The sequence below is a fragment of the Pleurodeles waltl genome, chromosome 2_1 (assembly GCF_031143425.1).
Source record: "Pleurodeles waltl isolate 20211129_DDA chromosome 2_1, aPleWal1.hap1.20221129, whole genome shotgun sequence".
Taxonomy (NCBI): domain Eukaryota; kingdom Metazoa; phylum Chordata; class Amphibia; order Caudata; family Salamandridae; genus Pleurodeles; species Pleurodeles waltl.
The window spans coordinates 15140165-15156033 of NC_090438.1; the positions used below are offsets into that span (position 1 = coordinate 15140165).

Genomic DNA, 15869 nt, shown 5'->3' on the forward strand with positions numbered 1-15869 from the left:
AATGGTAATAAGCCATCCACCTGTCTGGATCAAAGGGAGTAAACCCAATCCCATACTTGAATAGGATGGGAAGGGTTTGCCTGTTGTCAAAATGACAATCCTCTTGGGAAGCTGAGGAGTCAGTCCATGCCAGGATCAGCAAAGCTGTCAATGGAATTATGTGCATCCCAGGACAGCAATAACTCATACGCAGCTCGTGGAAGTAGGCCTCATGTCATGATGCATCTGGAGGAAAGGAACCGGCTCCTGGGCCAGCAATCCAAGCCAGTATATCATGTACAGAACGTAACAGCCTTCAAAAAGTCACAGAGTGCATGTTGAGCAAAAGGCTGATCAAATGTGCAGTACGAGCTCCATCTTCCTAGAAGGAGGCAGCTGATTAAAAATTTCAAACAATGAACTTAAACAGGCTCAATAAGTGAAAATGAATAAAAGTATATGCATATGTTAATGGTGTAGGCCATGAAACTAACTAAATCCATGATTTCCAACCCAACACAGTACTTAAGGGCCATTTTAACACAGACCCTGGCTGTCTAGAAGTCTGCTTGAAGAAATGGGCATGAGTGATTTTATGAATATGAGAATAGAAGACTCCATTTGTAAGAAAGTGGTAAAGAGCATTAGAGGGATGAGTTACACTTCTACATTTTTTGTAACAAGTCACAGAAATGAAAAGAATAGAATAGAACGGGAGAGAATATATGAGGCAAAAAAGTTTGACAGGTAATTGAGAGCTCAGACATGGATAATTTTGCGGGTGAGGCAAATGGTTTGGAAAATTATCTGCTTGATTTACAAGGAGGCTGTCAAGTATATCACTTGCACACTGTGGTATGGTAATCTTGTTTCAGGCTGAATGGGACTGAACCAGAACTAGTTTTACTGTCTTGTTATTTAATAATTGTATAATAATTAGTACTTATTTGTATATATTTTGTGAAGTCATTGTAAGCTCAACTTACTGCCCTTGCTTATTTCTATGTAAATCTGGCCAAGAGATTTTGAGAAATCATTAGTAAAAACATTGCTGGGTGGTATTGCAATGGTTCCACTGAATATATGTTGGTGTCCATCAGGCTTTTCTGTCCCTATGATGGGCAGACAGGGATTAAACCTCTGGTCTGTCAGGATATGGTGTATAGAGTTTGGTTGAAGTTCAACGATGAGACACGCTGTGCAGAGAGCTCAGGATTGTGAAAACAAATGACTTACTAGGCAGAGGAGTGAGTGGAATTTCATCCCTTTCCATATTAGGAGAATATCAGGGTAACACATCTTGTGCATGGACCAAATGTTTCCCCAGCACCACATGCATGAACTAGTGTTCACCATTTTTCTGGATTTCATTGGCTATTGTATCATTTTCACAACCTTTATCTAACAAGTGTGCTATAAATAAGGATGTTCTTGATAGCGAAGATGAAATAAATGACTGTGTTTAATAAATTCACAAAATTCCTGCTGTTTCTAATTTCAGATGCTGCACTATGTGAGGAGTGTTCACTTTAACACCAACTGCGGAGAAGAAGTCTTCTTTGATGAACATGGTGATGTGCCAGCAGTGTTTGATTTTGTAAGCATCCAGATCTCCTCTGAAGGCACCATGGAACTGGTGAAAGTGGCAACCTATGACTTCAACTCCCCTGAATGGAAGCAAATCACAATACAGGATGATACCTTGATGTGGAACACAGAAGACAACCAGGTGAGAATCCTTGTTGATTCCTTCATGAAAAGGGGCAGGTACTATGGCCTGACATTAGTATGAGATCAATGCAAATTATAATTGTGAAAAACCAGGTCATTTTTCAGTGTTCCCCATCTTTTTACCCACATTTTTGACTACAAGGTGCTGGTTTTCTGACTCCTTTAGTGCCCTGGGCTCAGCTAATGAGATCCAGGGCCTGTGCTCTGATTAATAGTATATGTCAATTAGGTGTAATTGCAATTGATACTGATACCCTACCTGTAAGTCCCTAGCACATGATAGGGCATGTAGGTTTATTGCACTTGCATATGCACTGCTGTGATGCCTGCTGTCAATTTAAAAGCCAGCCCTGCCTTGCAGACTACTTTTAAATTACATTTATATGCAAATTCGACTTTGGAATTGAAGGTACTTTCAAGGTCTTAAACTAACTTATTTTTACATGTAAGTCACCCTGAAGACCCCCCTAGGTGCCCCATGGGTAGGGCAACTTGTAACTACAATAAGGGACACTAATAAAGATGTTTTATATTCCCTGGTGAGGGAAAGTCTGGTGATTTTGTTTTTCCCCATTGTATTGCGTTAGCTAACATGGGAATACTTTATTAAAGTATAACTATTGCTATGACAAAGGACATTCCGGGACTTAAAACAATAGTTAGAATAAATCCAACAACTTGCCACTGTTAGATGTATTATAGCTATCATAGAAAACAAATTATAGAATTGGATTTTCTGATGAGCCAAGAACCAGCCTTCCAGCAGCTCGTCTATGATTGGCCAGCCTCTACCAGGCTGACCAAAGCTGTATAATGAGGTGTGGAGTGGCCGGCATTGAGACAACGGGACATCTGGTGCAGAGTGATAGACAGGCTGGGTAGCCAAACTGGCCTTCAAAGGGGGAATGATAGGACAGGACACAGGCTCACCCCCCGTTCATGCCACCCCAGCTAGAAGGGAGCCCCGGTAATTAGATTAATGGATGGGGCTGGAGGGTGGGTTTTAAGGAAACCAAGCTACATCAGTGGGAAGGCTTAGCCAGATCATGAACTCCAGGAGAACTTTGGAGGAAGTTGTTACACTTCTGGGTGTCACCCTCACTTGGACAAATGTGCCCCCTGCTTGTCGCCCAGAAACACTGGATAAATATGCCTGAAACTACAAGGAGAAGATGGGCTGGTGTGCTGGAACACTGGTCTGCAGCCCTACATAATGCACTTATGATGACTGCACCTGCTGCGCACTTAGAAGCTACAGCTCTAATGAAGAAGTGGACTCCCTAGAAGCAACAGATTAAAAGAGTTTCACCTGTGTCATCCTCACCAAGAAGAACACAGCTGACCATCTTCAACTGGACTTTTAAGGATTTTGCATTCTGGGAAATATAGTCCCAACAGGTGAAGTACCATATCACCTTTGGATTGGTGTTGTGGCGCACTGGAGACCCAAAGAAAGACTTCTGGAAGAAGATCTAGACGTTTGGAGAAGTTTGCATCGACTTCGGAAAAAAGCCCTATAAGATGACTAACATGTCGACGAGAGAGAAGCTGCTAACATTGAACCGTGACCCGGTCTGAATTCCAGGTTCATCCCACTGAAGCTCTGGAGCTTTTCTTCATCGATGAGACCTCCAGGAGTTGACCAGGAGCTTGCGCTGAGCCAAGCTGCTGCCGTCACATTGTACTCCGGCCTGATGGAACGCCTCACCCGACAATGAGAGAAATAGCTCCAGAAAAAAGAGTAAGTCAGAAGGTAAAAACTTGACAGGGACCTACCGCTAAATATATCCGATCCATGCTCTATCTCTGTCAGCCTGAAGCTTTGACTTTGTCCTGGTCAAAAGCGACCAGATATCCCAAGTGGCGCTTTTGACTTTTGAGTGGCGCTTTCGGCTTTTAGGCACTAGAGGAGTTTTGTTATTTTGGTGTCATTTTATTCTGAGAACTATCTCCTATGATTATAAATTGGTGATGTATTTTTATTGTGCGGTGTGTCTTACTTATTTAATGTGTTGGTGTTTTTAAATGCTTTGCACACCTGTCTCCTAAGTTAAGCCTGCATGCTCATTGCCAGCTGCCGGGGGTTGAGCAAAGGATTAATTTACTGAGACTCTGACTTACCCTTATCTTGTGGCCTTAGTACTAGTGGTGGGTACCCACCAACCCCTATTATTAAACCACCTTCCAACATTATGATATTAAATCCAAGGGGAGAAATAGGGTGCATTTATTGGTTTAATTCATCAAATACATTTCTCAATGAAATGTTCCTTAAAGTTTTAAAACGTCTTAAGCTGTGAAATTAGCCGGAGGCAATATAGGTGTCACTGCTGTGAACAAGAACATAGAAGATAAAGTGAACAACATGACCCAAAAAGAGGTAACAATGTGCTTAGGAGGGCTTTCAATGTGTTTTTTGATCCTTAATCTTCTTTCTCCTTCACCTTTACATTGCCAGTTTGAGGCCTGACCTCCATATTGCCCTGCTGATTGTATCAACACTGAGCAGCTCCACCTTCATGAAGAAAGAAAGGAGGAAGGTAACTTAAATTCAGAAAAAGGAAAAGTAGCCAACTAGAAACCAGGGAGAATTGAAAAAGGCTTGAATTGGTCTCACACTGCTTATCTGAGTTCTTCCTGTACAATGCGAATCACTGCCTGACACTGCGCAAACGCAGTCCAAATTCTCAGAGTTGAGCACAAATGTAAGACATTGAGTTACTTGGTGGGGGGGTAAAACTCCACTCAAGCTAAAAATCCCTGTCAGAGAGCAGTCAGGCTTAACTTAGAAGCAATGTGTAAAGTATTTATTTAGTACTTCGAACACTAATAAAGTTAGGTATAATACAAGAAAAATCCCACACCATTTTTGAAAATAAGTAAAATGTAATAAATGACTTAAGAGCAGAATACCAAATATCCAATCAGTAAAGCCAGAGATGTGTAATTTTAAAGAGGTGAAAATAGCACCAAATGAGCCCAAACACTGTGGTTGTCTGGTTGGGCCAGACTGAGATAAAGTCTGACTACAATGGAGTGTGGTCTGGATACAGCGACCAACTTATCATACAAAGTGTCATGAATCCTGGTTGCCGAGAAATGCAAAGGCTTGTGTCAAGGATGGGTTGCGCAGTAGAGGTGATGTAAGGCATTGCACCGGAGATGCATCATGCAGTGGCCATTCTGATGGGCTGTGGAAGGCAATGTGAAGTCCTGATACATGATGCATCAGTCAACAGCAAGTCTGAGGGGCTGCAGCAGTGATGTGAGTTCCTGCATCCAGATGTGCCATGCAGTGGAGGTTCAGAGGATCTAGAGGCTGCAAAGTGAGGTCCTGGGTCAGAGATCCACTTCAGAGCCGTGGGTTCGATGAGTTGCTGGGCTGCTATGCAAAGTCCTGCCTTGGGGATTCTTCACACAGTGGTTCTGATGTAGAACTTGCAAAGTGATGCATCATGCTGCATTGTGCTGCTGGCATTACCATTGGGCTGGCAGAGCACCTTCAGGCCGACTTCCAAAGATCCATGACTGCGCTGGCACCATTTGGGGGGGGGCAAGACTCACAGCTGACAGAGTATTAAATTAGTAATATCATCCTATCCTTTACTAGCATTCACATCATTGAAACCAACAGTGCTCCCATGTATTCCGCCGTTCGCAGCACGCCTCATTCTGCAGCAGTACAGGAGGAAACCCAATGATGAAGCATGCCACCAAACATGGCATGAAACATCCATGCACCACCCAAGGAACTCATTTCCAATAATGCAAGGTCATGCAAGGCAGCAATTTGCTCTGTCTAGTATTTGTCTGGGTTTACTAAGCCACCCAGGACCACACAAGGTATTTTTCATTGCTCAGTAAATCCCACTAAAAGGCTTGGGCTGCCTTGCATCACCTTGCAAGATGCAAGGGCAACATTAACCCTTTCTAAATCTGGCATAAGCTTCACATTGTGTTGGATGCCATTACATCAAAGGATGGGGGGGGGGGTGAACCTGCTGAGCCTCTAACTCTTGCTGGTGCAGCTGTGCCGTTTCCTTTGACATGGTTTGTTTTGAAACTACGGTATGGCTCACACTTCTTATGTTGTACAGAACCATCCCAATAACATATCTTAATGAACATTAACCACAATGTTTTGTGCTTTTTGCAGTGAAATACCAGAAAGTGACTTCACAGTTATATCATTATGATGCTTTTACAATCCTCGATGGATATAACAATATATTTAAGTTTGTGCTAGATTGCTGTGTTGTGAGTTTGCAAGCAAATGAAATAAAAAGTGAATGAGAATAGCATTAAAACATGTTCAGGAAAAGGAAGGCAGACATAGAAAAGTACACCCTGTGCATGCTTCATGCTGTGTTTTAAATGTCCACACATAATAGGGATACTGGGGACAAGAATGCAGATTGTCTTCTAGAAATAAGCTTAAACATGTCTACAGCAGGTAAGGTGTTGGGTCACTACATCCCAAAGGCACACAATCACTGTGTTATCTCTACCACTGACTCCTTTCATTAAAGGAGTGCCTGGGGGCAACAACGACCCTGAAAGGAAAAGTGTGCCCTGGAACATGGAATATGTTTATGTCCATCCTGGTTTATGGATGAGGAAGCATTATACTAATCAAGATTGTGAGGGTCTATAAGAAGAAGGATTAATTCATCTTTGTGTGGTCTCTTTCATCGGCTCATGTTAACTCTGAATGTAAGACCCCTTGCCAAACTTTTGGTTATATTTCTGGTAGAATTGATACAGTGTTTTTTATCACATGAGTTATGGTTTTAGTTCTGCATATTGTATCTGTTTGTTTCCCCAGACACCTACTTCCTTCTGCAGTGAGAGTTGCCTCCCTGGCTTTAGACAGTCTGTGAGGAAAGGATGGCCTGTGTGCTGCTTTGACTGTGTACCCTGCTCTGCTGGTGAGATTTCAAATGAGACAAGTGAGTATCCTTTGAGGGTGAAGGGAATGCGTCCCTGGTGCTCCAAGGAAAGGGACAAAGTCCTGTTTGAAATAGCACAAAATTAAGGACTGAACATCTATTGCTGTCACCCAAGCAGGTCCATGGAGGGACCGCTATGATCTGTCAGACTGTCAAATTAACCAAATTCCATCAAGATTATTTTAGGAAAATGTCCTGATGTCATGGGGCTTTTATCACTTGCTCCAAGAGATGCAGTATCCCACTGTAGCCTCTTCAAAGTAAGTACACTACAACGAGTAGCTAAACATTTCGAGCCATATTTATAGCCAAGTGCTGCAACGCAGCAACTTACCTTGCTGCGCTGCATAACAGTGAAAGGCAGGAATGCACTGAGGGCCGCATTTGAAATATGGTGCACCATGGCGCAGGGTAGGGGGGAATAGTGTAATCTTTTATGATGCTATTGATGTACTCTGCAGGAGTAATGCCCAAATTTTGGTGCTACTCCTGCAGAGTACATAGGGGCCCATTGTAAACAATGGTGTGTCCCCTTTAAAAGCTACTCTGTAAATATGGCAAGGGATTTTGGCCTTGGTGGGCCACATTAGGATAAAAAATTATGCTGCTAATGTGGAGCAAAGTGGCACTAGTGGCTCATAAATATGCCCCTAATTGTATCTCAATACAGTGCAACTCTGTCCTTTACCCAGCATTGGTGCTCAATGGGCTGCCTAGCACCAATACGGGCCCCCTTGCACCATGGTGCCAGGGTGCCTCAGTTGTATGTAGTATTGTTTTTTTGGAGGAAGGGGCACCTTCCTGCACAAAGCACACATCTAGGGTCTTTTTCCTCTTTCTATTTGTTCCACAAAATGCATAATAAGAGGAGAAAAAGGAGAAATACATATAAATCTCCTTGTTACACCTCATCTAGGCAGGCGTAGGTTCTTGGCCCACTTCAATTAAATTCTATTAAATCTGGAAATGCATACAAAGCCATGGAACCCATGCAACAGCCACGTAACATCTCCCATTTCAGAGCAACTTAATGCAGCAATACAAGCTCCATTGCTTTAGTCAAGATTCAAGATTCATGAAGCCACTCAGCACCATGCAATCCCCAAAAAACTTTATGTTAATAGTTAAAGTGTGCCAGAGCTGACCACAAAAATAAAGTGGGATACAAAAATCCTGTAAAGCATCCAGGAGTTTCACATAATTTTTGAAAGACTTAATAAAGAGGTTTGTGCATGATGCAGGGAGAATCTGGTTCCAGCTTTGGGAGGATGAACCAAAAATGATTGAGAGTTGTTTCTTTTACTTTTGTACCATAGTGGCCACAAGAGTGTTTCACGCCTGGAATAGGTCTTGCTGTAACTTTTGAATGCCCGTGGATAGAGCATTTCTGGAGTCGAATCTTGACATGAGCACCTCATCTATATTATTCTTTATGGTTTCATCATAGTTGTCTGCAATGTGTGTCTCATATAAATCCTCATTTGGGAGTTGAAATTTAGATGATATGTTCACTGCTAACGCATTAAAATTATAATAAATTGGGTTGCTGGTTGCCTGGGGTTGAGCCCTCGTGAAGCATCAGCCACAAAGGCACTGTGAAAAGTACTTAGGCAGTACAAAAACAGTAATAAAGTGGAAAAACAAAAACAAGAAGAATCTCAAACCACATAAGAACAATATAGAAAATTCAAACAGATTTTTTTACACCAAAATTACAACTATCCAATCAGTACCATCGGAGTTATGAATTTTTGACCTTTTGAGTGAACTTTAGTCTCTGAAAGATAAAATGATCATAGCTCCATCTGTGGACAGGCATTGAATATTCTACAGACTAGCTCTCCAAAGCATATCTGACGTCGATGGCACTTGTTTTTGAAACAATGGCGCTTTTAGTCTGCTCAGCTTGTCAAAATGTACATTAGCAGTAGAAATGTAAGGCTACATGTCTGCTACCCTTATCTCTTGTGTGGGGGAAATAAAACATGCGGGCAACAAGTTAACATTTTAGAAACTGAAATCACATCCAGGCTTCATGCCGCATCAGCTTTGATCGCTCAGAACCACATAAGTTTAATTTGAAAGTATATGAAGTGCTGAACAAATCAAATGGATGGGAGCACCCTTAAGAAAGCATGCCACGTTCGCAACCTGCTGATTGCCGTGAAGGGACACCTGCTTGCAAATCATTGAATGACTAACAGTAGTCCCACATTCGCTTCCACTCAGAAAGACCTCCACTCTTTTTTAATATAACGATCTCCTAGCCAATCACATCTGCCACAGCACATTGTTTTAAAACATTTGTAAAGTGAAATATGGAAATTGGCAGATGTACCGCCATGTACTAACGATACTGTTGATGGAGTCTGCTACAGTGAAAGGTAGCTTTTCTAACTTTTCAGTGTTAATCATAGTGTAACTTGCTTCCTTTTTAGCCATTATCTGTTTCTCCCTGGACAAATTAAATGCAGCAAACAAGTCATTACTGTTATTATGTTTTCATGGAATGCAACCATTCTTCAGAATCTGCAATGTCCAATCCAACTGCACATGTTGCAAAAGGTACATGTCATTCTGAATTATGTCAATTTCAGATAGCATGATAATATTAAGCGTATGTGTGTATATATATATATATATATATGTATATATATATATATGTGTGTGTGTGTGTGTATATATTCTGTTGAACAGAGTGTTCCTGCCATTATTTACAACAGCTAAAGCCTTTTTCAATATTTTCTTTATCTATCTGCCTTAAAATTTCAGCTCCTTCCATTTAAGAAGGATTCCAGATCTCATTGTATATGGCATGCAGGAAATGTTTGGAACTGGGTTTTTTTGGACCTAGAAATAAATCTTGCAACTCTACTTCCTCAGATAGGAGTTCTTTAACTACTGCTAAGATGTCAATGTTGTCACAGTTTTACTATTCTGTATGTCATAACTATACCAGAGTCTTGACCTGCGACATAGCGAGCGTCTGGCCGGCTAATCTTGAAACCCCTTTAGGAGTTAGGCGAACATGCTGATACCCACTCGTGTCTATTGGCCACAATAACCACAGACCAGGACTTGAAAGTGTAGAATTAATGGTATTGTTCTGAACCCAAGCATTTAGTTCTTCTTAGGAGACATTTAGGTATTTTTGCAATGAGGGAATTTAGCTGGTTTTGGGAAGTTGGTCTCGTTCATGTCTTTTATTTTTGCTAACCCTATACAGGATGTCTGTTGAATTATTTAATTTAAAAAGATCATTTGTACAGGAATAAGGCATGCTCTAATCAAAGCTTCCCTACCCTGAATTTGCTAATCTTGTTTTCCCCATACACTTTTCACACCAATAGTGCTCTTGCAGTATTTAAAACCTTCAACAGCAAGCCAAGAAACAAAGGAATTTGTATAGATTAATTTGGTGTTGGTTAGCAAAAGTTTCCTCATTTTGGAAGGTGGAAATTTAAAATAATATGACCCTGCATTTGTAGTGTCATGCCTAGAGAAATGTGTAAATGTATCTATATATGTTTTGGAACTTCCACAGGTTGAGTTGAACAATGTTCCCATTATGTGTAATTCAATACTGATCTAGGTCTATTAGCTCAGTGCAGAAAGGAATGATGAAAACAGAACATTCCCCCCATAATTCGCTGTGTTCATGGACACATCTTCACTTCCAAATTTAGTATAATCCTGAAGCTCAGACAGCATAGAATCAACATCCCAGTCTTCAGAAACAATACACGGTGTAAATATATCGGTCATAGAAATCTTAAATGCATATGGAATTTAGATAACCTCAGTAGGCCTGTAAATATCAAAAGGAACTTTGGGCCAGATGTATGAAAGGCATTCGCAGACCAAAAATAAGAAATCACAAAAATTGCGACTTTTTGCATTGCGACCGGGTTTTGCAAGTCGCATTTTGCGATTCAGTATTTCCAGTAGGAAATTACGAGGCACAAAATGTGATTCGCAAATTCCAAGTCGCAAATCGATGCATCAAAAAATCGCAATTTGCGAATTTTCGCAGAATGGCATTTTGCACATGCAAAATACCACTAAGTGAAAGCAGGTGGTAACCAGGTGCAACCTATATAAAGAGGCCCAGAATGCCTCAGACTCTTTTCCACAATGGCTGCACTCTACGTCATGGCGAGTAGGATGAGGATCTTGGCAAGTTTGAGGAGCGGGAGGAGGAGACAGGAGCGCATTTTCAGAGTGCGCATTGCACTATTTGACCTGACAGAGGAGGAAATATTTGAGAGGTGTAGGTTGAACTCAGCCATGATACTTGATCTGATAGCTGAGCTACAACTCATACTGCAGCGCAGAACACTAAGGACTCACAGCATACCCACCCATGTGCAGGTATTATGCTCCCTACACCTACTTGCGTCAGTGAGCTATCAAGGGGTCATAGCAGCGGCTGGGGGGGTTTCACAGAGTACCCTCTCCAGATTTTTCAATGCATTTATCAACGCCATGCTAAGCAAACTCCAACAGTACATCAGATTCCCCCACACCCCACAGGAAATTCAGCAGACAAAAATAGAGTTTTACCAGATAGCACAGTTCCCCCACGTCCTAGGTGCCATAGATGGCACACATGTGGCAATCTGTCCACCATCGGCCACAGAGTATGTGTACCAAAACCGAAAACACCAACATTCCATGAATATCCAGGTGATATGCAATGCCTCCTATATCATAACTGATCTCGTGGCCAGGTACCCAGGGAGCACACATGATTCATACATCTTTCGCCACAGCGGCACTCACACAAGACTGCTAGCTGGGGAGTTTGGTGAAGGATATCTACTAGGTAATGTCACGCTGTACACAGGTGCATAGATGGCGAACCCATGTCAGATGGCTCAGTTACTCATCACACCTTCTGTCCCTTCCAGGAGACAGTGCCTACGCAGTGTGCACCTACATGATGACGCCCAACCTCAATCCCACAACACCAGCAGAACGGAGATACAATGCAGCACACAGGGCAACCCGCAACGTGGTTGAGCGCACATTTGGACTGCTGAAGAATCGGTTCCGTTGCCTCCACAAAAGTGAAGGGGCACTACTGTACAGCCCAGAAACCACATGTAGAATAGTGGCTACTTGTGCAATCTTGCACAATCTAGCTACAACCAGGGGCATACCTAAAGAAATCAGTGACACTGAATTAGATGAGGATGACGATCCCATACCACCTCTACAGCCAGCAGACAGGACCAGTGCAGCAGAGGGAAGGCAAAGGCGTGCCGACATCACACACAACCATTTCAGACGTGAGTATAAATGACAAAAATCCACTGACAACTGTACCTGTAGTGATATAAATTTATTACCATACGTCAGGTAATGAATGAGTGATAAATAAAGTAAACAGGTGATGTTAGAAACGCAAATGAACAAATGAATTGAGTCTCGCACTATTCCGTCATTGTGGCATCAGCAGTGTAATGGCGGCAAGAGTCACTTTCTCCTCCCACGCACACCACTCGAGTGCCCAGTTAAGTCACTGGCACCTTGATTGTCACCTTCAGTGGCAGTGCTGCGCCTGGCACTGCGCCGTCTGGTGTCTGCTGCTGGTACGGCAACACTACTGAGGCTTGAACTGTCCTCAGTGTCCCCCAAGGCTGCCTCACTGGGAGTGGCAGATCTCTGTCCCATTACCTGTTCAATCACATATGTGATGTGCACAAGTCCCTGGACAACGTCCCTGCTGGTATGTGCAGCCTCCACTTGTGCCGCCACTGCGCGATGGGCGATTAGTGCTGTTGAGTTCCCCATCCTGTTGGAGGACCTGCAGTAGCTGCCAAACATTGTCCGGAATCTGTGTTCCTGTCTGCGCCGGCTAACCCTTTCATGGCTGTAGGAAAGTACCATTTTGCCTGGCATGTTACCCCCATATTTCACTGTATATATGTTGTTTTAGTTGTATGTGTCATTGGGACCCTGCCAGCCAGGCCCCCAGTGCTCATAAGTGTGCCCTGTATGTGTTACCTGTGTTATGACTAACTGTCTCACTGAGGCTCTGCTAATCAGAACCTCAGTGGTTATGCTCTCTCATTTCTTTCCAAATTGTCACTAACAGGCTAGTGACCAATTTCACCAATTTACATTGGCATACTGGAACACCCTTATAATTCCCTAGTATATGGTACTGAGGTACCCAGGGTATTGGGGTTCCAGGAGATCCCTATGGGCTGCAGCATTTCTTTTGCCACCCATAGGGAGCTCTGACAATTCTTACACAGGCCTGCCACTGCAGCCTGAGTGAAATAACGTCCACGTTATTTCACAGCCATTTACCACTGCACTTAAGTAACTTATAAGTCACCTATATGTCTAACCTTTACCTGGTAAAGGTTAGGTGCAAAGTTACTTAGTGTGTGGGCACCCTGGCACTAGCCAAGGTGCCCCCACATTGTTCAGGGCAAATTCCCCAGACTTTGTGAGTGCGGGGACACCATTACACGCGTGCACAACACATAGGTCACTACCTATGTGTAGCTTCACAATGGTAACTCCGAATATGGCCATGTAACATGTCTATGATCATGGAATTGCCCCCTCTATGCCATCCTGGCATTGGTGGCACAATCCCATGATCCCAGTGGTCTGTAGCAGTTCCTATGTGTCTCCATTGCATCCTATTGTAACTATACATTGTTTGCACTGTTTTCTAAGACTATACTGCATATTTTTGGTATTGTGTATATATATCTTGTGTATATTTTCTATCCTCTCACTGAGGGTACACTCTGAGATACTTTGGCATATTGTCATAAAAATAAAGTACCTTTATTTTTAGTATATCTGTGTATTGTGTTTTCTTATGATATTGTGCATATGACACTAGTGGTACTGTAGGAGCTTCACTCGTCTCCTAGTTCAGCCTAAGCTGCTCTGCTAAGCTACCATTATCTATCAGCCTAAGCTGCTAGACACCCTATACACTAATAAGGGATACCTGGGCCTGGTGCAAGGTGTAAGTACCCCTTGGTACTCACTACAAGCCAGTCCAGCCTCCTACAATGGCGCAGCTCCTGGCAGAGGTCACGGACTGCACTAGTTAGGTCCCTAGTGTCCTCAGAAGCCTGCACCTGTCCCTCACGCAGCTGTGAAATGTTGTTATTTAGTGCGTCAAGTTGCCGATGCAGGCCCGTCATGTGTCGGTTGTGCAGTCGCTGGTTCCGGTCCAAACTAAGTATGCGCTTGTTTTGCAGGCGCTGCTGCTGCAACATAGCAGCCTCAAGGCTCCCAAACAAGGACAGACCCTCACCTGCCTCATGAGGTTGCTGCTGGGACTCTGTTGCACTCCTGCGTGGTGCTGGCTGACCCCTGCCCTCCAGAATCTGGCTGCTCCTGTCTGGTGCAGACGGTGTGCTTGGCCCTTCCTGCTGCATATCCGAGTCGCCGCTTAACTCTGGCAGTGGTAGTGCCCTGGGCCTGCGGCGGACAGTGGAGATGTGGAGGGACCCACTGGTGTTGGTGTCCGAGGGCTGATGGGTGTCCGTCTCCCCTACACATGGACTGTGTGTGGCTGCTGGGCCTGGCCCACCTGCAACAACAATATGCAACATGTCAGTTCTGTATGTTACATTATCTGTCTGAAAATGGCAATAAAGGTACAGGTACTGCTCTACACGGTGTTGTATGTGTTGTGTTACTTTGGGTGTCACTATACTTAATTACATTGTTATTCTACTGTCTGTACTAGTTTGTGGACCGCAACTCCCATAATGCATTGTTGTGCTGCTTCTAATATGTGGACTTAACACACTGCTTCACATTACATGCTAATTCCTAAGGGCCTTTTGTGCATACACATATCGGGTTCACAAACAACATTGCACTTACCTTGGCTGGTACTCGGTGTACCGGAGGTGTCGATGTCTGTGACCCCTGTCACAGCTTCAGGGAGGAGTGTGGATTCCACCAGGTCCTCCAATGGTGTAGATGGTGCTTCGGTTGGTGGTCCGCCACCTGTACCCCTGGCCTCCGCAAGTCTCCTTGCCACCCTCTCCTTTGCACGGGACCGCAGGTTTTACCACCTTTTTTTTATCTCCTCTTTGGTGCGCTGTGCCACTCCAATGGCGCAGATTTTTGCTTGAATGTCCAGCCACAATCTTCTTTTTTCGCTCTCAGGAACCTGGAGTGAAGATTTCCTGAACAGGCGGTCATGTCTCCTCACCACCTCTTCAGTCAGGACCTCAAGCTCCTGTTCACTAAATTTAAGCTTGCGCTTTCTTTCTGCCTTCTCCTGTGATGGTCCTGGGGTCTCCATCCTGGCTCAGGTGTTTCTGCTCCTGCTGAGTGCTGCTCTGTGTGCTGGGCTGCTCTCTCTCAGGATGCTGGTTTGGGTGTGGCACCTGAAACTGCCTGGGATGACTCATTTCCTGCTGGTGATGTCATCAGGCTCCTCCAGGTGTGCATTCTCGAACTTTCTCGCAATTTGCGATTTTTTACCAAATCGCAAAAAAATCGCAAATTGAGAGAATGCAAATTGCGATTCGGTAAATGGGCCTCACAAACCACAAATAGCAATTTTTAAGAAATCGCTAATTCCGAATCGCAATTTTATTGCATGGCCAATTGCGACTCAGAAATAGCGATTTCTTAAAAATCGCTATTTGCGATTCGCAAGCTCATGTTTTCATACATATGGCCCTTTATCCCAAACAATCCCATCTGGAATTGGTACTGCTGAAATGTTCACAAGGGACAAGTCTCTTCGGACCTTATGCAAGGAGGGATGTTGTCTTAAAACTGCATTCACTGGCTCAACAGAAGAGCATTCAGGAAGATGATGACCATGTATCAGGAGAAAGAAAACAGTCACAAAACCAATCCATAACAGAAAAGCAAGCAAGGTCAGTAAAATACACAGATAATACCATGGATACACCAGATAGTTATGTGTTAGCCATGTGTACCGCGTACGTGTCTTGGGAACAGGGTCAGTTGAAGATGTAGATGAGGATGAAGCAAAGTCATCTAGGTCGATGAAGTAACCAGAAGCAGTCTGCGCAAACACTGGAGCTTGTGCAGCACTGGTGGATGGATCCATTTCTTGTGGAGATTCATACTAGATGGTGTCATCAGTTTATGTTGCATTGGATTAATAAACAGCCACATCTTGGACAGTTCTTGTCAGTGAGATGGTGACCGAAATCATCAGAAGCTTATTCTCATGTAGCG

General features: G+C 43.4%; 1 protein-coding gene across 1 annotated transcript in view; it reads left to right on the forward strand.

The window, feature by feature from the left end:
* Positions 1-219: 219 nt before the first annotated feature.
* The window catches only part of LOC138270181 (vomeronasal type-2 receptor 116-like), a 119140-nt gene continuing 103490 nt past the window's right edge, over positions 220-15869 (forward strand). The window contains exons 1-3 of the mRNA XM_069218848.1: positions 220-285; positions 1481-1708; positions 6536-6663. Of these exons, the coding sequence (XP_069074949.1) occupies positions 220-285; positions 1481-1708; positions 6536-6663 (422 nt within the window). The remainder of the gene's footprint in view (positions 286-1480; positions 1709-6535; positions 6664-15869) is intronic.